The sequence below is a fragment of the Artibeus jamaicensis genome, unplaced genomic scaffold (assembly GCF_021234435.1).
Source record: "Artibeus jamaicensis isolate MK-2021 breed Jamaican fruit bat unplaced genomic scaffold, CSHL_Jam_final scaffold_3307, whole genome shotgun sequence".
NCBI lineage: Eukaryota > Metazoa > Chordata > Mammalia > Chiroptera > Phyllostomidae > Artibeus > Artibeus jamaicensis.
The window spans coordinates 3,464,084-3,484,579 of NW_026522040.1; the positions used below are offsets into that span (position 1 = coordinate 3,464,084).

General features: G+C 43.5%; 1 protein-coding gene and 1 pseudogene across 1 annotated transcript in view; one reads left to right on the top strand and one right to left on the bottom strand.

Annotated features, from left to right (window-relative positions):
- EXOC4 (exocyst complex component 4) overlaps positions 1–20,496 on the bottom strand; it is a 678,192-nt gene that overhangs the window by 640,773 nt on the left and 16,923 nt on the right. The window contains exons 2-3 of the mRNA XM_037165795.2: positions 11,800–11,989; positions 1,746–1,940 (exon numbers count right to left, since the gene is read on the bottom strand). Of these exons, the coding sequence (XP_037021690.2) occupies positions 1,746–1,940; positions 11,800–11,989 (385 nt within the window). The remainder of the gene's footprint in view (positions 1–1,745; positions 1,941–11,799; positions 11,990–20,496) is intronic.
- On the top strand, positions 2,296–3,448 carry LOC119064231 (actin-like protein 6A; annotated as a pseudogene).

Below are 20,496 nucleotides of genomic sequence, written 5' to 3' on the forward strand. Positions count from 1 at the left end.
AGGTTCTTTTCCTCTGCAAAGCTGAAGGGCTGCAGCCGACGTTCCTTCTTTCCAAACACCCAAACCCCACCCAGAGAGGAAGAACATCTACAGCAGAACAATGGAGACACTCAAAAGACCAGAGAGGTGGCACCCACTTGCACACCTGTCCTTTGCACAGACTGGTTACATCAGGAAAGCAGTTCTTTCACCTAAGTTAGCTAGAGCTGAATTTCTGTAACTTGCAACCAAGAATTTAAAGACATATATAACGAGATTCTTAAGAGAATAAGTGAAAAAAGAGAGAGACTATTCGCTATTGAGTAGTTCCTAAGCAAATAAATTATCCCGTAAGTAATAAAACCATAAAACCAAAATCTGAGATCCTAAAAGAACATAACACAGAAATAAATACTTGCAACCTATTTTTTTAGGTTTTTAATATATAGTACTTACTTAAAAGCAGACCCACTACCTAAAATAGTGATTCAAATGGACGCACATATGCTAAATATATTATATAAGCTTATCTCTTCTGATTGCTAAATCTTAATAATTTAGCACATATATGCATCCTAATGCATAAACCAAGAGTAAAGCTGAAAGGCGACGACTATGTTTGTTGTTGTTGGACACCCCAGAGTCATAATTAAGTAGGATGTCACTATGAGCAAGACTGAAAACAGCCAATTCCTTTGCCACCCCCAGGAGCAGACCCAACTACTGACCTCCTTCACTGTGGGAACTGACTATTCAAGCCGATCACATAGCCAGGTTTAGAATAGAATATCGGGGCACATCTCACCTCTAGGTCACCTAATTTCCTTAAAAGATTCTTGTGAAAGACCAACAGCAAAATTCTTCCTAAAAATCTGAATGAATGAGAACCACTTAGAGCATCTAACCTGTTTCTCCCACCAATTCCTCTCACTGATTTTTCCAGTGTTACAGCCAACCCAGTTTGGTGAAACAAAGGTAAGGGACTTTCAGCCATTGTGGAAGAGAAAATCCAAACACAGCCCGTCTACTACGGAGAGCGGCTGTCGCGCCCAGACAAGCCTGGATGGGGCGGAAGTGGGGCGTCTGCGTAGAACAGGGAGGCAGACAGAGCAGCCCCCCGAAGGACCACGGGCCCTGGGAACCTGAGAGCTGTTAGACAGCAAGCTGTGTGTTTTCATTTTTCATTCATTTCCTTGGTGCTCAGCCACATGCACTCACCAGTTGCCAGCTTCTCTGAATTTTCATTTCTAACTCAAAAGTGGCAGAATGGGCTAAGACAGAGAGAAGCTAAAGGCAGGCTGTGAAGTATTCTTGCTTGACAAAGTTACTTCCAAAATTATGTTCTTTTTACCAATGTAAAGTAAAAAATAAAGCCCTAACGTAAAAGTTCCTTCACAGAATTTGTGGAACGTCAAGTTCATAAATCTCCTCAAGTTCTCTTTCATGAAGATTTCATTCTTTAAAAAAGGATTCGTTACACATCTTCTGTTGAAGCTATTACTAGACCAACATGATTAAAGGGCTGATTTCTTACCACTATATTTCTTATCATTGTTCCAAAGGCAGACAATACATAAATAATAATCGCCTACCATTTCGAACACTGGGATCAGGAAGAGAAGCAGCCAGGCTTCACATGCACAGCCTCGTGGATCCCAAGGTTGCAGTTTGTAATGCGCTACACGAATTACACAACCCAGAGAGAACCAAAGGGAGCGCTATGCTGCCTTAACAGTAACGGCCATTAGTGCAGGCCCTTCCCTTACCAGCATGTCGGTGGCACTGAGATAGTGCTTGCTGGCCATGCACTGTTCCAGCTTTTGAGGCACCTGCTTGATATTCTCAATTTCATCCAGCAGGTTCAGGACGTGCTTGTGTTCAATCCCTTCAATCCACAATTTCCGAAGCTCATCCCGTTTGCAGTGCAACAGCATCTTGCATGAAAGCAGGTTTTCTTTGACCTAGAATTAAACAGATACAGTCTCGGGTCAGTCCAAAGTGTTGCCAGCCGAAACCCATACCTGGTTAGGGTTCTTCATTGGTAGAACTGTAAGTAACAGTTCCTCGTTCACACATCCACTTGTCCCCCTTGGTCAGCCCACTTGCAAAATCCTGATTCTGATTCTGACGCTGACTCCCTTGGGTACGTCTCCACCTCTCTCTGTATTTTCTCCCCTACAACATGAGAAGACTACTCCTACCTACCTTTGAGCACACCTAGAAAAAAAATTCCTTAGGATAGAAAGCACACACTCTGTTCATGGTTTTGGTTTGAGGTGAAATTTATGTGTGAAGACATCTGCAGTGTACCATCCGATGAGTTTCAGCGAATGCACACACCTGTATAATCCAAACATCCAAAGTACAGGTCATTGCCATCACCCTAGAAAGTCTACAATGCCTTTGACAATTGAAAATCTGTCTTCTACAAGATCTGGTGGTGTCGCACATAATGACACTATTCTTCCCATAATTATAAAGCAAAATTTCAAAACTTATCCAAGAAACACAGAAAATATCAGCATAGAACATTAGAAGGTTTCTTGAGAAAGTACCTCATCTATTTATTACCACAACTTTAGGACAATACCTAAATCATACTTTTATGAAACGCTCCAATGTAAATTTTTTTAAATGTCCTGAATAAAGACATTTGTAATCTCTTAGAAAACGTTCTGGGGATCAAAGATCCCTCTGAAAATCTGTTGAAGATGACCCTAATTACCTGCATACCTTCCTGCAGTCCCACCAAGAAGAGAAAACAGAGAAGAGGGAACAGCAAATGAGAGAGGGCAACAAAACTTTGCAAGCTGGAAAGACAATGGATGGCGGCTATGTCCTTCAGCAAGGCATGAAGGCTTCATTACAATCCAAAGCAGAGAGCTCCTCCTGGGAATAATTATAGAACTGATCCCTTCACATATGATGGCATGAAAAGAACCTGTGTGTGAAGGATCTTCAGCAAACCGGAAAAGAGAAGTTGCCACAGATTACAAGGTCCTGGCACAATTATATGTGTACCTGTGTTACCCAGGATTTCAAGCTTCAGTACTTCAAGTATCAGATCCAACTGATGATGAACAAGTTGCTGCGCAGATGCCAACTTGTTCATTATGAATTCCCCAATGGCCACACCTGGGATTCTGGAGCAGAACAGCTGAAGGTTCCTGAAGAATTATTTGACCCTTCCAATGGAAAGAGATACCAGGAAACACAATGCTGGGAGTTGGTCACTTTTCACTCCAAGTGATGGAATGCGCAATATTGATATCAGGTCTCTACGGCAGTGATACAGACAAGAGGAAACACACTAGTACAGAGCTTTGCTGACAGGCTGAATAAAGAACTCTCTCAGAAAACTCCCCCGAGTGTGTAGTTGAAACGGACTGCAAATAATACAACAGCAGAATGGAGGTTTGGTTCCTGAACTGGCGGCTCCGTTCCAGCTTCTCTGGGCACCTGTCCCTGAGACTCTGAAGGAGGAGGGAAGCAGGGAGAGAAAGGAAATGCCCTTGGAAAGTGTTCCCTCCCCTCCACCTTCCCATCACCTTACGTTCCATAGCTTCGGTACACTCAGGGAAAGAATGCCATCTTTTGTACAATGTTTATATATTTTTGCATTTTTCAATCTCCACTTCAATTTCTTAAGGCTTTAACTGGCTCTAGAAATTAAAACTAGGTGGCACTGTCCTTGAAATGTACTTATTTTTATTACAGGCATTTTGTAATTTTACATAAATGTCTATTTTCTCTAAATAGTTCGCTTTCAGTCAAATGCTTTCAAACTCTGCTAACTGTTTCTTATTGATGAATGAAACTTATTGCCTATGCTTTTTACCTTAGGCATGCAAAATTAAATGAAAATTACCAATTTTTCAGGCCATAAGACACACCTAGGTTTTAGAGACGGGAAATAGGAAAACAACTTTTGAAGCAAAAAATGTGGTAAAATATTTAGTAACATAAATAATATTTCACCAATGTAAATGTAAACAGAACTCAACAGTAGCATTAACAACCATTATTCCTCCCAAATGGGGTGGGGGGGGGCGTCTTATAGTCCGAAAAATACAGTAGTAGCTATTCCAGAAAAAAAGAGTTAGCCAAGGAAAGCCTATAATATGGAAAGATAGGAATCAAAACAAATAAAAAGAAAAAATGTACTGGGAGAATGAGGGAAACAAATTATGCAGGAAACAGTGTATAAAAAAAGTATAATAATTAAAATCCTTAGGAAAAATAAAAAGATATTACATCAAAGAATAGGGGATGAAAAACAACTCTTCAAAATTAAAACTATGATAGAAAAAGACCCAATACAAAGATTAAAAGAGATCCTTGCATATCAAAAGAGTAAAAATAAAAAACCAAGATGTAAGTGAAAAGAAGATTAGCAAAATGAGAAGATTGATCTAAAAAGTCCAATAGTTGCCAAATAGAAGTTCCAGGGATTGGAAAATGACAGAAGAAAGAAAAGAAACGGAGAAAATACCACTAAAATAATACAAGACCGAAAGGATGAGTTTTCGGATTGGAAGGGCACACCAAGTGTTCAAGACCATGCGGTAAAAACAAGACCAGAGCCCAGGCGTGTTCTTCTGACATGTAAGAGCACAAGGGGTACAGGGACAATCCTGTAAGAGCTTCCAAAGGGCAGGGAGGGGGCGGGGAAAGAGGACCCGTACGAACGACTGGGAATCAGAATGCGTATCAGACTCGCACGCTCTCAAAACGATAGACCTTATTATATACACCGCCTCTCCCCAGGCTGCTGAAGAATGTGCTCCATCAACACAAGAGAAAAACAGAAAAAGCCTGGGATCCAGGGTAGGGAGATGGGGGGTGAACCAATGCAGACAAAAGGCAACAAGATTATTCAACCACTGACTCCAAGAGAAACAGTAACAAAATTACACAAACAAAAATAGCATGCTGGATGGCCTAGATATAAGCATTTATGTAGTTACAACAGACACTATTTAACCAAAAACAAGGATACAACTATATAGCGAGGATGAGGACTTGGGATGTGGAGGGGCAGGGGAAACAGTGGGGGGGGGGGGGTGTACTGTATCCTCATCTTCCATAGCTGGAAGTTCACATGCAATGTCTAAAATAGAAAAATAGTAGGAACATATTACTGGTACTTAGAAACATAGAAAGGTCTGGGGGAAAAAAACTAAAAGTCTGTACATCTGTACTGCTGGAATCAGGACTAGAGTAGGATGAGGTAGGAGTGCTGGGTTTTCTCCATTTGTGATTTTTTTTTTTTAAGGCCATTCCCAGATCTTCTTGGAGTTCTTGGTCTCTGAGTTAAGAACTCTAGCTATTCAAGGCCATTGTATTTGAAATTTTAGTTAAAATCTGTTAGAATCTGATTTCTGATATTCTACTCATATCACCTTCATTCTATAAATCTCAGCTTTCCCCTCTGTGTGTAACTGTTACTATGGAAACAGTTCAAAGTAAAGTTTCTGTCACACAACCCCCAACTACTAGGCTCTTGATCAAGAGAAACTTACAGGGTGTCAATAAATCTTGGCAAACTCTTTCCTGATTGGAAAAAGACCATTATAGCATTTCACACTAGGATATCCACACTGTAATCAGCTTGCTTCTTTTGAGTACTACAAGGAGGAGAAACGAAAAGGAAAGCAGCATTGGGGGAGGGGCCCAGATGGCATCGGGCTGCGTGGAAAATGAACATCACCCAAATTATTCTGTAAACTGAGTTCGTTAACCAAAGCTGCAAACATAAGAAACTATAAGAACTTTTTGATAGTAAGCCACCCTGAGGTTTCAGGTTTTTTATTACAGAGTCAGTTACGAAGAAGTGTTATTTTAAAAGTTGGGGAATAGGGGCAATACCAGTCAGCAATAAAAAGGGAAGAAATATGAAGAATCTCAAAAAATTCATGCTAAGCAAAAGAAGCTAGGTGCAAAAGGATACATACTATATGGACTGCTAGAAAGGCAAAAATAATTTACAGTGATCTTTTCAAATCGGCAGGTGCTTAAACAGGATGGGGCTGGTACTGACTGCAAAGAGCCACGAGGGGACAGGAGTGACAGCAACACGTGGACAGGTGCGTACGCTTGCTGAAACTCACTCAAATGTCCTCTAAAAACACTGCATTTGAGCTCTGACCGGTGGGGCTCGGTCGGCTGGGAGATGTCCTGCAAAGCAAAAGGTCGCCGGCTGGGTTTCCAGTAAGGCACATGCCTGGGTTGCAGGCCAGGGCACATGCAAGAGGCAGCCCATCAATGTTTCTCACTCACATACTGATGTTCCTCTCCCTCTCTTTCTCCCTCCCTCCCTCCCTTTCTCTATAAGAATAAGTTAAATCTTTAATATATATATAGAATATGAATTATAGCTCAATAAATATGACTTTTTTAAACAGCCAGGAGGAACAGGGCTCTATGTCCATCAATGAATAACAATATCTAAATGTGAGAAAGGTAACAAATTATACATTTACCTCAAATACCCGTTCCGCGTTTATGAATGTGGTATCAGCATTTTAATTTCAATCTCTTTATCGGGACGATTAAAATTAGAAAATTATGCTACTTTGCTTCCTCCTTAAATAAATCCATGAAGAGCCACACTGTTCGAATCACGACATTGAAACCCAAGTACAGAAACCACTGCGCAAACACAGGTTCCTCTGCTTCCCGAGAATTCAAGTAACTTCGCCACTGCTCCTGATCACCTGTTCGGCAAGAGCAAGAATTTCCGTCCTCATAGACAAGAACCGCCAGTCATTCTAATCAGAGACTATGAGAGAAACAGAAAAGGAGGAAACCAGGGCCCCGGCGGGGACTGTGAGTAGATACAGGAGATGGTACAGATGGCAGAGCAACTGAGAGTCTGGCCACCCTGCCTTGGGAAAGCTACAGAGGGCAGGGAAGCCCACTGGGCCTCGGGACAGCCGTGAGGGGAGCAACGGAGACATCTGTGAGAGGGGCTGGTGGGTGCAGGCACTGGGGAGGTGGTGAAGAACGGTAACTTTCAAGACCTAAAATCAGAAAAGCAGTGAGTGGGGCCCAGGAATAACGGGGGAGACGCCTCTGTGTGTGCACTGTGTCTACAGTGAGTGCAACAGACGTGCAAGCACCTCCCTGAAAATGTAAACTGGGAACCCCCTGAAAGGTCCCCGTGTATCTGGGACGGTGAATGAAAATGAATAGGACCAATTATTCTAAAAGCACAAACTATGGTATTTTCTTTTTTTATAGTAAAAACCATTTGTATTCCATGTGTATTTCCCTGATGTGTCAACCCACTTTTTTCCCAGAATCTTACAGAAAGTACACGGAAAGAATGAACTTCAGAAACACCACTCACTATTCTCCTTAAAAGCCCTTTATAACTATGGATAATTTTTAAATTACTCCCAAACTTATTCCAATGCTTTTGTTCCCTTGGATTCTTTTAACTACCATTCTAGAGTCTTACATTCTCTGCGAGGCTCCACCCCACCCTTTCCAAGGGCAACACCCGGCTTTGGAGTTGCAGACGGGATACGAGCACAGACGCTGCTCAGCGCAGCGGAAATATGACGTCCCAGAGCTTGTGACAGCACTCACGCACCGCAGGCAACTGGCTAGATCTCACCCCGCGAGATCTCGTTACTGCCCACTTGTCCATTTCCAGACTTTTTGTCCCTTTCTCATACAAGCAGCGAGGATTTTCCACCTAATATTTAGGGTGGTAAATAACCTCCTACCAAAACCACGCTCTTCTACTGTGACTTCTTAAGTGTTAACTAAAGTTATTCCTCAGGCTAATTCTACCTTTCGAGGTATACTTTCATATAAACGTCACGAAATTATTTCAGTTAAATGTCAGTGAACAACTGTTGCATTACTCAATGATTAAGTCCTAACAACTCACTTGAATAACCTTGTATACTTATTTCCAATTACAGGTGAGAGAAATGAATTAAGAGCTTGATCTAGCACCAGCGAAAGAGGCACCCAAACTTGGGGTGAAACGTGAAGCACCGCACACGCCGCTGTGTTCCCGTCCCCGCCCTTACAGCAGGCATCAGATGACCCACTGAGCACCTGTAAAGGAATCTGACATCATCTCATCCACCCCGTACAACGCGGAGGAGACACCCAAACAGCAACAAGCATCACCCACAGTCCAAGTCCTCAGTCTACCATATTATCCATGTTGCTGGGGCTGCTACAATGGTCACCATATAAGAAACTGGCAGAACCTAAGGATGCTGAAGTTTTCTAATATAACAGCATCTCGTTTTGACCACTTTTACAATATATTCAATGGCAATAGGAGTGCCCAAGTATTTTGCTTAGATCAATTATTACTTGACCTGATCAACAGTACATGGTATCTTATTTGCAATTTTTTTTAATCTAGAAAAAAAATCCTAAAGGACCTGCCATAAATATATATTTGGACCATCTGGGAAGACAGTCAAATCTGTTAGCTCGGATTATCCTCCAGGACACAGGGATTATCCTCCCTACCAATGGAACATAAACCCATACATGAAACTACTGTCAAAATGGGAAACGTACACAGTTCCTTGTTCTCCAGCTGCTAACGGTAACAAGGCGTGAATATGAACATTTTCGTCTGCCTGGGTTCCCACTAACATTCATTCTCAGTGTAAGAGCTGCAGGGGCCTTTTTAAAATACTAGTCACGTCACAGCATCTCTACGCTGAACAACATACTCAGAGTTAAAATCAACATCCTGGAGGTGATCCAGACCCCGCATGACCTGGCCCAGCCCACTGGAGCTCCCACCAGCTGCCCCCTCTCTGCAGCCCCACTGGCCTCCGAGCTGCTGCCCCCAAATTCCAGTCACGTTCCTGCTTTGGGAAACTTTTGCATCTGCTCTTCCTTCCTGCTGAGACGCTTTCCTGACCCTCTCGCCTCCTCCACGTGCTGCCTTGAGTGCAACCCCAGGGAAGCTTCTCCCACCAACCTGTTTAAAACAGCAACTCCCTCTTCTCCCTTACTTGCCTTTTTTTTTTTTTTTGGCACATCACTTCTTAACATCTGCAATAGCATACTTTACTTATTAATGTATAGTCTTCCCCCCTGACTAGAACGCAAACACCAAGAGAGATGGGAATTTTTGTTTCATTCACTTCTATACCCCAGAGCCTGGAGTAATGCTCAGCACAAAACAGATACTTAACACAGAGACTAAGTCAATGTTGTTAAATATCATGTCTGTTTCTTGGTCTGTCCCCTTCCACTAGCACAGGGAGCTCCGAGAGGACAGAGCTGGTGTGTTCCCCAGCTACAGCCCCACATCTGAAACAGACCCACGCATGTAGCTGGCACTCAGCAGGTACTTCCTGAACCCTCATTATATTCTTGTCGCAGAAAACAGGAAAATAAATTTCTACCCATCTTTACATACTCTCAACATCTTACTTGGTTCGGAAAAAATGGTACTCCAGTGATTACGGAATCATTCCCATTTCTACTTTGAAAATATACACACCTGTCTACTGTATGTAACCCAAAGTGCAATTAACAAACAAAAATGACGGGAAGACTGGCAAGGACTCATCAGCCTTTTTGAGGTGATAAGAAATGGCCTTTCAAAGTACAAAACTGTCAAATTATACAATGAAAATAAATTTACTTTAATTTTTCTCCTGCCATGTATTAATTATTAAAGGCTTTTTTGAAAAGGGCTTTAGCCCTTTCTTTCTCTTCCCAGCATTGAAGCTAATTCATAACACAGAATGATGTAACTTTTTTTCCAAACTGATATACATAAACACAGAGTTCTCTGCTTTGGTGTCCTTTTGCTCAAAACTGCACCATACTTAACAACGAGGATGCCAAAGAACTGTGGCCACTAAACCAAATGTGAAGTAACCAAGACGAGACCCTCCTTTTCAGTTCCAGCAAACAGTCTCTGGGCAACGGTGCTCTCAACTCAGAGCAACAAGGAGTCAGGCAGAAACCTCCCCCTGAGGTCAGGACGAAGTCCCTTCAGTTAGGAAAACCAATCTGAAAACATAGACACCAAAAGGCCCTCCACCCTCACTGGGATCACCCGAGGCGAAGCCGGAAGGTCAACAGCTCTACACATTCATTTTCTGACCCCTCTTGGGCTTAGTCCACTGGGTCAAAATGGACTACAGTTTACTTTAAACTTAGAGCAAATGATCTATAATTTTACCCAGCTTCACAGATAAATCCATAGGATGAACTCACCACTTGTAAAGGTCAAGAATTATAGCATTCCTGTCGAAAATGCCCAGTTAACTTTAAAATATAAAGGGGTCAGCATACTGCTTCGAAAAAAAGTCCAGACCTTACTGATGCAGTGACTGTAATGTTAGAGGCCGAAGCAGATCAACAGCTGTCTTAGAAGAATGGTTTGTGTAGCTGCTTACAAAATCATGATGATACAAGGTCTAGAAAACAGAGAAGAAAACATGTGAGACTGCCATGCGCAGGTGTTACTGAGCAGGCAGAGTCCAGGGAGCCCCCCACCAATCAGATGGCATAGGGCAGTGCATTTCAAGTGGTCGACACGGCCCTCCACCCACAGAGAGGCTTCAGAGGCAGCGCCGACCGCCGCAGACGGGACCGAGCATGAGCTCCAGACCACTCGCCGCTCACGCAAAGCGAGCAGAGAGCGCCGCCTCCCTGACTCTTCGGTATGTTGGGGTTCTGCCAAATATCTAATTTTAATAAAAACGGGATGGGGAAGGTTACTGCTTTAAAAATGTCTGAAAACCAGCAGCAAGAGCTTTAGAGTCAGAGAGACCAGAGTTAAAATTCTAGATTTGTTGAATGAGGAATAAACATAACCATGCCCGGGAAGGAATTGTGCTTATAAATGGCAGGAATTACCACTTGTCGATGAGCAGTACTAAGAGGTATGAAAAGAGTGACCCTCAAAATCCACGCCCAAGAACCACATAACTATAATGCGACAACACGCAGGGTTTATTTCTCAGTCTACCCCTTATCCTTTAGACACTAAAGACATGGTACCCAGGAACCCCCAGGATCTTCTCACGCAGCTACCACCAAAGGAAGAAGGTGGGAAGGAGAGGTGGAGGAAGGAAGGGGGGGGGCAGAAGAGGGAAGAGAAAACAAGGGGAGGAAAACAGAAGGGAGGAAAAAAATGAAAGAGACAACTCTAAAATATGAAAAGACGATCATAAAATGAGAATTAACACATGCTTGTCACTCTTCAGAACTATATTCAAGAATTCTGGTATCTATAAATATTTCATTTTATGTATAAATAACTAACTGATAAGTTAGATTTTCTTCACAAAAGTCACCAAAAATGTGCAATGCCCGCAGTGAAATCACAACCAACTTCAGATGAGGTGGCAAAGTCAAAGGCCAAATTTCAGAAAACAGAAATATTTGTCCACTGCTACAGCAACACACACACACACACACACACACACACACACGAGGCATGATATGAGTGCGTTAAATACATCTAACACTCCATGGCGGGAACCTCAAATAGCAAGAGGACCTAGACTCTTGGAACAGCGCTCCCCTTTGGGTAGGATTCCCTTCTGTCTTCCCCAAGTTGTGGCCATTGCCTGTCATGTCACAGTGGGAAGTGACGACAGGAGCCAAGGACAAGATATGGGAGGAAGCAGCAGCAAACCTGACGCCCTCTGTGACGCTCAGGCTTTCCAGCGTCCACATTTCCTGACTCCCGAAAGCATCCTCAGGCACCGCTGGGTAAGGTCCTGGGCCGCTGCACAGCGCCTCCCCCGCAGCAGTACCGCCCGGGCGAACAGGAGGGTGCTGCCAGCGACTGCGGAAAGGAGGCTTTACCTGCTTTATCTTATTTCGGGAGTTGGTGATGCGCTCTGTGATGCTCTGGTACGTGCGAATAGCTGTCGTCAATTCTGTGTAGTGCTGCACAATCAATTCATCCAGGTCACGGTCGCATTTCTCATAGGCCTCTTCCAGGCGACCCTTCTCGTTTTCTCTGTCTTCAACATCATCACTGGTAGACAGAGTCCTGATAAAGACAGAGAACGTACCAAACTGCGTCAAACTTAAAGCAAAAGAGAAAAAAGTACAGCATAGGGAATATAGTGAATAATGTTGTCATGACTATGTATGGTGCCAGCAGCTACCAGAAACATTAAGGGGAACACAAACTGTATGGTTGTCTACCCACTGCGACGTACACCCAAATCTAACACAAAGTAACGCTCCATGTAAACTGTCATTGGAAAAAAATAGGAAAGGAAAAGGCCAGGTATAGTATGCTGGCCCCTTCATCCCACTAACTAGGAACACAATGTACTAACAGGAAATGCAAAAGCACCTTCACAGGAAACCCCAATGCCCCATCTAAATGCATTTGTTGGTTGCCTACTCAAGGAGCCTCCCTTCACTTTTTCCTTGGCATGCGCGTTTTAATCGAATAACAGGCGGAATGCACGCTGCTCAAGTCTGGGCAGGTCTTGATCTGTTTGAATGAATCCTGGAAAGTCCATTCCCCTCACCAGCCTGGCCAACCAGACTAAGGACTTCAGGCACAGTTTACTTACAGGCAAGAGTAACAGGGAGCTGGCCCCGTTCCCCAACACCGACTACTGTTACACAAAGCTGAGACACTAACAACTCAGCCGTCTCCCAGCCATGGGAGGGGAAGCTAAGACAAAGAGCAAGGGACTGCTGTGATGGCATTCGGCTGCCTTACCTCAGGACTTCTTGTGTGTGTGTGTGTGTGGGGGGGGGGGGGGGAGATGGTCAATATCCATCGTTCAGGTCACTTTCAGTTGGTTGTGTTTTACGTACAGCTGAGTGTGTGCTGGCTGATAAAAGTCACTCACACACTGAGGAGCCCCCTTCCACACAGCTACTGAAATGACCTCGATCTGGTACAGACTCCCCAGTGGCCTGGCAACAAGGCCACGAGGATTCTAAAACCTGTTACAACGGCCATAATGTCAATAATATGGACTACACTACAAAGCATCCCTGCATTTACTATTTTTCCAACATCAGCACTAACAAGATTGATATGAATCAACAATAACCAGGGAATGAGGTAGATACGCTTATTAAAAAACCTTTCAATAACGTAGTTTGATACATTGGCCACAGATCTGTTTCCTACATTATTTTTCTTGGGTAATTTTTTTTAATTTAGTGTTATAATCAGGAACAAAGAAACCTTTTTCTCTTATCTCTTGGCTGTGGTAATTTAGAGTTTCATTAAATTCCCTCAGATTTGTCAGTTTATACATTCAGCATAATTTATTTCATTTATCTTTTTTCATTTAGGGAGGGAGTATTTTAGGCTCTCGATGATGGATGCAATCAATTACAAGTCCATCATTAGAACTGCTTTCAGAGACGGTCTGTCAGCAAATCAATCACCTGTCCACTCCTAGATATTTGCAAGCAAAATCCTGCACAACAGACTTCTCAAAACTGTCATTTAGACCAAAGATCTTAATTCATGAGCCACATAAAGTATAAAACTTCTTTTGCAATTTAGAGGGTGATCCAGTAGGCCAGCCTTTGACGTCAATCTAACCTCCGAAAAGAATTTTGTAAATGTGTTACGGATGCCAAGAGATCTGATCTAGCCTGGCACTGGGAAGGGGCTTGGGGGGCAGGGGGGGAGAGACTGTAATAAAGGGAGAAGGAAATGCCTCTAGGGAATGCGGGGCACACCCAGGAAATCAACACTGGGAACCCTGAGATTTGAAGGAGGGCCTTCCCCAGGCCAGATACTGCGTCCTCCTCTGCCCACTGGAGAAGTCCTTCACCAGACTTCCTCCAAGGTACTTTCAGGTAGAGAACACCATGCAAGTGTGTGACCAGTAAATTAGAGTGGAGAATTTAGGGAGACTTGGGTTTCAAAGGTAAACCTACCAATATTATTTGCACTATCTAGGTACGGGGTAGCTAAGTATATCTTCCTGTTGTTTCTGTGACATATAACTTTGCTCTTTAAATCTGAAACCTTCCAAGCTGTTAATCTAAAGTAAAGCACAATCAGAAAATGCCTTCAATTTATCAACCGTCTCAAAGGGAAGAGTTCCTAGATAATTAACTCTATGATTTCCCCTTGTAACAGCAAACAGCCGCAGACCACGCAAAGCTGCACTGGACCAGCTGCCACCTCTACACCGCGCTGCACGATTTCCTCACCACCATTTGTGGGCAGAAACGCAGCGGACATTTCACACTGTTTACAATAAGTAGCAGCATCACCAGTCAGGAAAATACCAGGCCCCGAGAGGACATCTTCCCGGGCATCAGCTGTCACGGTAACACTTCGCTATAGCGTTAAGAGTTATTTAGGAAAGAGAAAGGGTTACTAAAATGAAGACTGAAAAAGAAACTGAGTCTATGGGGAGGGGAGTATCTATTTTCATTTTTAGAGAAAATATTTATATAAGGAAAACAGCCTGCGCCAGCATTGCCCATTTGAAATTCATCTTCTTGATGTAAACTGGGCTGAATTACAATTTTCCTTTAGTAAAAAATACTTATATTAGAGAACTCTGAGAGTACAACCATTAAAATTTTGTTCTTTTTTTAAACTGAAGGAAAAGAAGGCAGCAAGGACAGACAATAATAATAATAATGGCTGCTCACGTTCAGAGAGGCTGGTGAGCCAGCCGCCAAGGACCAGCTGCACTGCAGACGTGACGGAACGCAGGCGTGTTCAATTCCCATAACACCCCTGTGGAGCGGGGCCCACTTCTACATCCCTCGTCTTTTTACAGATGCAAAGGTCTGACGAGATCTGAAGAGGTTAATCTGCCCCACCTCATACAGTAGGGGAAGGAACAGCACAGGGATTCAAACTCCAGGCAGGTCTGTTTTCGGATTATGCTCCCAACTGCTCCGCAGTCGGGCTCTGGGGTGAAGCTGCCCCAATAGAGCCAGGGTTTCCTGCCCCTATGGCCCCGGTCAGGGCACCTCATTTGCTCACCTCTACAATGGAGATAGTAAGTACGCCTTCCTTACAGGGTTGTTGGTTAGAATTAAACGAGATCAAACAAGGCCTGCCATATCATTCACACTCAACAACTGCCCGACGTTGCTGCAGGGGCCACAGCTGGAGCAGCGGTAGCACTAGGAGCAGCAGGAGAAGCAGTAAAGGCAGTAGCATTTTTCTACGCTGCAATGAAAAGGACAGACTCTGGAGACAGGGGTTTGAATTTCACAACCCCCAAACACCAGACCATTTGGCATTGGCATGAGCTGGACCGCTCTCTCACTTTACTCCTCCTCAATGTCAAGAACAGTGATGAGTCTGAGGTTTGTATCCTACTTATAAGCTAATGAGTTAGCCTGTCACAGGTTTATGGGTGCTGTTGGAAGACACAAACTCCTGGGGCAGAGACTGAGGACTTTATCACCCACAGCCCAGCAGGTGGCACGAGCGCCAGCATGTCTGTTCTGCATCAATTCCCCGGGGTCCCTTGGGGGTTGAGCAGATGGGCCTGAATGGATGCCTGCCCACACTGAGCACTACTGGAGAGAATCCTGAACTTAGAAACCCGAATCTTTTAGACTGGGCAGTAAACGTGGCTGCCCTCCACTCTAGAGGGAGAGATTCCATCTTCCAAAGATGCTTGCTAGCAAACATCCTGACGAGAGAGTCAAACAAAAAGCACTCAGTACTCTTGCTCAAAAGAACTCCAACAATGCAACACTCCCACAGAGAACTGTCTCCCAAGATGAAACCAAATTCACTGGGCTTCCCCAAGAAAGCATGATGTCAAGTAAATACAAATTCATTTCCAACCAGTTTTCATTTAGGCTAAATAAGGCCAGGAATACAACGTCTCACACAACGACTATTTGCAGAATGAATGAGCGATAGACCAAAAGAACAGACTGATTCCCGGGAGAAAGCTCCCAAGCATTCTACCAACACCCAGCAAATTTCAGTGGGAAATCAGCTTACTCTGAGCCAATCGCTGGAACTGACGGCAGGGTGGAAGAGAACACCTGTCACGCAGGTCACCCCGCCAGCCAGGTCAGGATCCTCTCCTGGGCCTGCTAAGCCTCCGTGCAATGGAGAACTCACTAGCTCACAAAGCGATTCGCTGCAATTTTGAACAGCTCCCCTTATTACAAAGCCCTTCATTACAATAAAATAAAATAAGCCTCTTTATGTCTACCTGTTGATCCTAGTTCCACCTTTCCCAGTAACCCAAAATAACTGTTCCCTCTTCCCTAAAGTTTCTCTTTAAATGGTAAAGGACTCTCCACACTTCTTGAACCTCAGGTTAAACACCTCGATTATTTCTTCCACAACATGGAAGCCCAACTTCCTGGTACTTTCCTCCGGGAGTCCCCACAAAAGCGGCTAACACTCACTTAGAACTTACTCTGTGCCCAGCATTAATCTAAGTGGTTGGCACAGAATAATCTGTTTATTCCTAACAACAATTATGAGGTAGGTGCCATTACTGCTGCTCTTATACCAATGCAGAGACTGACCTGGGTTTTCCAGGCACAGAGTTTTAAGTGGCAGTTTTAAGTGGCTCAAACCTGGGCAGCCTGGTTCTTAAAGCCTGCCTCTCAGGAAGAGGTACTCAGGGCTGAACACAGCATAGTCTCAATATGGTATGGCCAGTCCAAACGGGAAGAGATTTCACAGCCCATAAAATGGGCGCTAGCCCAAAGCGACATCACATTTTTTTATTGAGTCCAAAATTAACCAAGATCCCTATGACATTAAGTCCTAACAAGCACCAGCTCTCACTGATCCTCTACTTGGAAAATTTTAAAACTAAGTGCAGAAATTCACATGCGTTCCTGTGTCCTACATGCAGGGAAGGGAAGATAAAAGTGAGGCAAGGAGTATAAATTGAATGTCTATTACACGCTAGGCAACACAGTGGTCATTTTGCCCATCTAATCTAAGGCAATCCTCAAAACAGTCTGGTGAGATAGTATCACCACCCTTTTCACAGACAAGGAACCAGAGAAGCAGAGGGGTACAGTAACTTTCACACGTGCACACAGTTAATAAGATCAGAACTGGCATTAAAACCAAGTGTATTGGACTCCACAGCCCATGCCTTTTCCACTATACATGCTACAAAATCCTACTTTTCCTGCCTCCAGCTCCTGCGCTGCAGGACTGCACCACAATCAAGCTGCAGCCCACATGGAGAGGGAAGGGCTGATAGCTACAGACGTAAAAAGAGCACTAAGCAGCATTTTCAGTAGCAATGTCAAATCTGGACAAGATGATTTAAAAAGCATGAGCTAAAAGTCATGAGCAGATGACAAATGGTTTAAAGTGGCCACCCCAAGATGCATTCAAGTTACAGAATCATTCTTTAGATATTTTCCCCATTATGATTTACAACTTTGCCAAGTTCATGAAAGAACATAAAAGTGTAAACTAGATTTTGGTTAAGTTCTCCACAAAAATGTCTCTGGACCACTGAGAACTTTTTTTCACTGTGACAGCTCTGGCGTTTTGCATGATGAACTCAATGCATCTGATGGGCTAAAAGGACCATGGTACACATGTTCAGCCACTGTTAACAGAACCTAGGATGTTAGAGGGTTCTAGTGAATTCACAGTCATCCGCTCCAAGCAAGCCCTGGAACAAGCAAAACTCGGCACAAATAACCACAGGTCTAAAACCAAACTGGTCAGTTTCCTTTTTTTATATCAGCTTCTGTATTTCAGGGCAGCCAGTCAAGTGTTTTGAAAGGAAAATAACTAGTCACTATCCCTGGCTCCTCTACGGAGTAATTTTGCTATCACTTTGGACTTAATAGAGTAACAGAGTGCAGACCGGAGAACGTACACAAAAGTCATTACTACTCTTTAAAAAGACAAAAGAATGACCAAGTAAAAGAAATTCCCTTTAGTCACCCAAAGGGAACCCATTATTCAAAAGGCACAGTAACCTTCAGTCAAAGACACAAGAGGAAGATGCAACAAGCAATGAGACAAATCTGGAATATCACCACTAGAAATACACCAGAAAAGCTTCTTACTACTCTCATCGGATATGTCAAACATGAGGTTTGACCTGAGACAAGTCACTCAAGTTCTCTGGGTCTATTTCTCTCGTCAAACAGACAAGAGAATAAGAGTACCTGCCTCACCAGGTAGTGGTGAGGATTGGAGAAGTGTGTAATGGGCTTTGAAAAATACAAAGTGCAATCCAAGTGTGGACATATACATCATTAGCAATGAAACACATCATCCATGAATCACAACACTGTTAGCCTAAGTTCCCTAAAGCCTCCTTCATTCAAAAGTCCCTGAGGATATTTATGAACTGACATCAGCCCTTGTCTCTGTATTCTTATGGGGCCAGGTACAGTTAAGTGCTTAGGAAAAGCTAAATAACAAGCAGCAGCCAGATGCAGGATCTAAAAAAGGCACAGAAGGCAGTCCCCTGTCTCAAGAAACAACTGCAACTAAATCTCCCACAGGGAGCCCTGGCTGGTGTGGCTCAGTGGACTGAGTGCTGGCCTGCAAACCAAGGGGTCACTGGTTAGATTCCCAGTCAGGGCACATGCCTCGGTTGCAGGCCAGGTCCCCAGCAGGGGGCGCGCAAGAGGCAACCACACATTAATGTTTCCTTCTCTTCCTCCCTTCCCCTCTCGCTAAAAATAAATAAAATCTTGAAAATAATTAAATAATAAATAAATAAATTGCCTCCCACAGGGGAATGAATGCCTGTTCAAAAATGTCTTAAAAAAGGGCAAACAAGAGGGTCACAAGTAGTGACCCTATTTAGTTCATTTATTTATTCAACAGATAGTCATGATGCACCTCCTCCTTAGCAGGCCCATTTCTGAGTGGCTGGACACACAGCTGTGAACAAACCAATCCCTGCCCCAGGAAGCATCCATTCTCCTGGAGAAGCAATACAACACAGAGAGAAACATGACAGGTGGAGGCCGAGGCGGCAGCGGTGGAAAATGGAAGGCAGGGTAGGAGGGTGCAGGCTGTTTTACAAATGGAGATCAGGAAGGGCCTCTCGGGTCAAGACAGCACTTGAATAGAGCTTTCCACATAGAGAGGGGAGGGAGGTGGCACTGTCCAGAAAAGCCGATTCCAGAAAGAAGACAGACAGGCTCTGAAGCAGGACACGTTTGGCCCATTCAAAGGAGGAGGAGTGACAAGCCGATCAATGTGGATTTAGAGAAGTAAGGAAAGGTGTCAGGGATGAGATGAGGTCAGAGAGGAAGCCGGGGGCCAGATCAGTTACGGCTTCCAGGGCTTTTACTCTGAAAGTGTTCTTTGAACCCACGTGGGGGCTAGCACCCATGCAAAGAATGACAGCCTTCAACCAGGGTTTAATAAGGAACACTAATAATGAATAACAATACTGACTTTCAATATTGTCATTTTAACTCTACCCTATCTCTTCCCAAAAATGATCTGAGATGGATCACGCAAAAATGTAGATAATACAAATGAGAAAGTGGAACTAGTTAAAAAGATGCAGGACAAACAATGCCGTATTGATGTAAAACACAAGTATGCTGGTCATTCGAGCAAACACAGTTTATATGAAATGAGCCCTCAAACTAACTCTGAGGTTCCTAGCAGCCAATGCAAAAAGGGAAACATAACCGGTTGTACAGTTGCCATTATCAAAGAGATAGATTGCAGTTCCTCTGAGGAAGCAAACTTTAAACAAGTCTTAAATTCTAAAAGAAATCTTTAACTTAAAACAATAAAGAAAACATTACACAATATAGTGAACAATGCTCTCGACAACCTTCTGGGAAAAAGTAATAAATTGTATATAACCATTCCTCATAAGTCATTCAGGAATATTAAAATGCAACTCAGCCCTGAATAGTGTGGCTCAGTGGATTGAGTGCCAGCCTGCAAACCAAAGGGTAACCATTTAGATTCCCAGTGTAAGGCACATACCTGGGTTGCAAGCTAGGTCCCCAGTAGGAGGCATGTGAGGGGCAATCACACATTGATTTTTGTCTCCCTCTCTTCCTCCTTCCCTTCCCCTCTCTATAAAAATAAACCTTTAAAAAAAATAAAATGCAACTCAGACCTACAGGTTTTGAAAGACTCTGAATATAGTCAGGCAAGAACTTTTTTAATGATCCATTTTAATATATGGATTGAAATTAGGGAATTTATAGGACTAAATGGGTCACACCATGCTTTACAAATTCCCTCCTCTCAGCAAACCTTTTAATAGTTCAAGCTGACCAGACAGTAGTTGTTTTTGAAAAGAATCTACAGTGCACATATTTGGGATTAGAGGGCTAGTTAAACATCATGAGCCAGAAAAGCATGCAGTAAGGCTGACAACCAATTATGAAAAATTAATACCCTGGCCAGGGCTCTTGCTTGCCTGTGCCTCAAGGTTACCTACAGGTAATGACAGACCATCCCTATGAAAGCAACTGAGGGTGCCCCACACAGTACTGAGTCCCCACAGTACCACCTGTTAAGGACCGCACTAGGACACCCCTCCCCATTACTATGTTGAAGCCCAAACTCCCAACGCGACTATATTGGGAGATTGGGTCGAT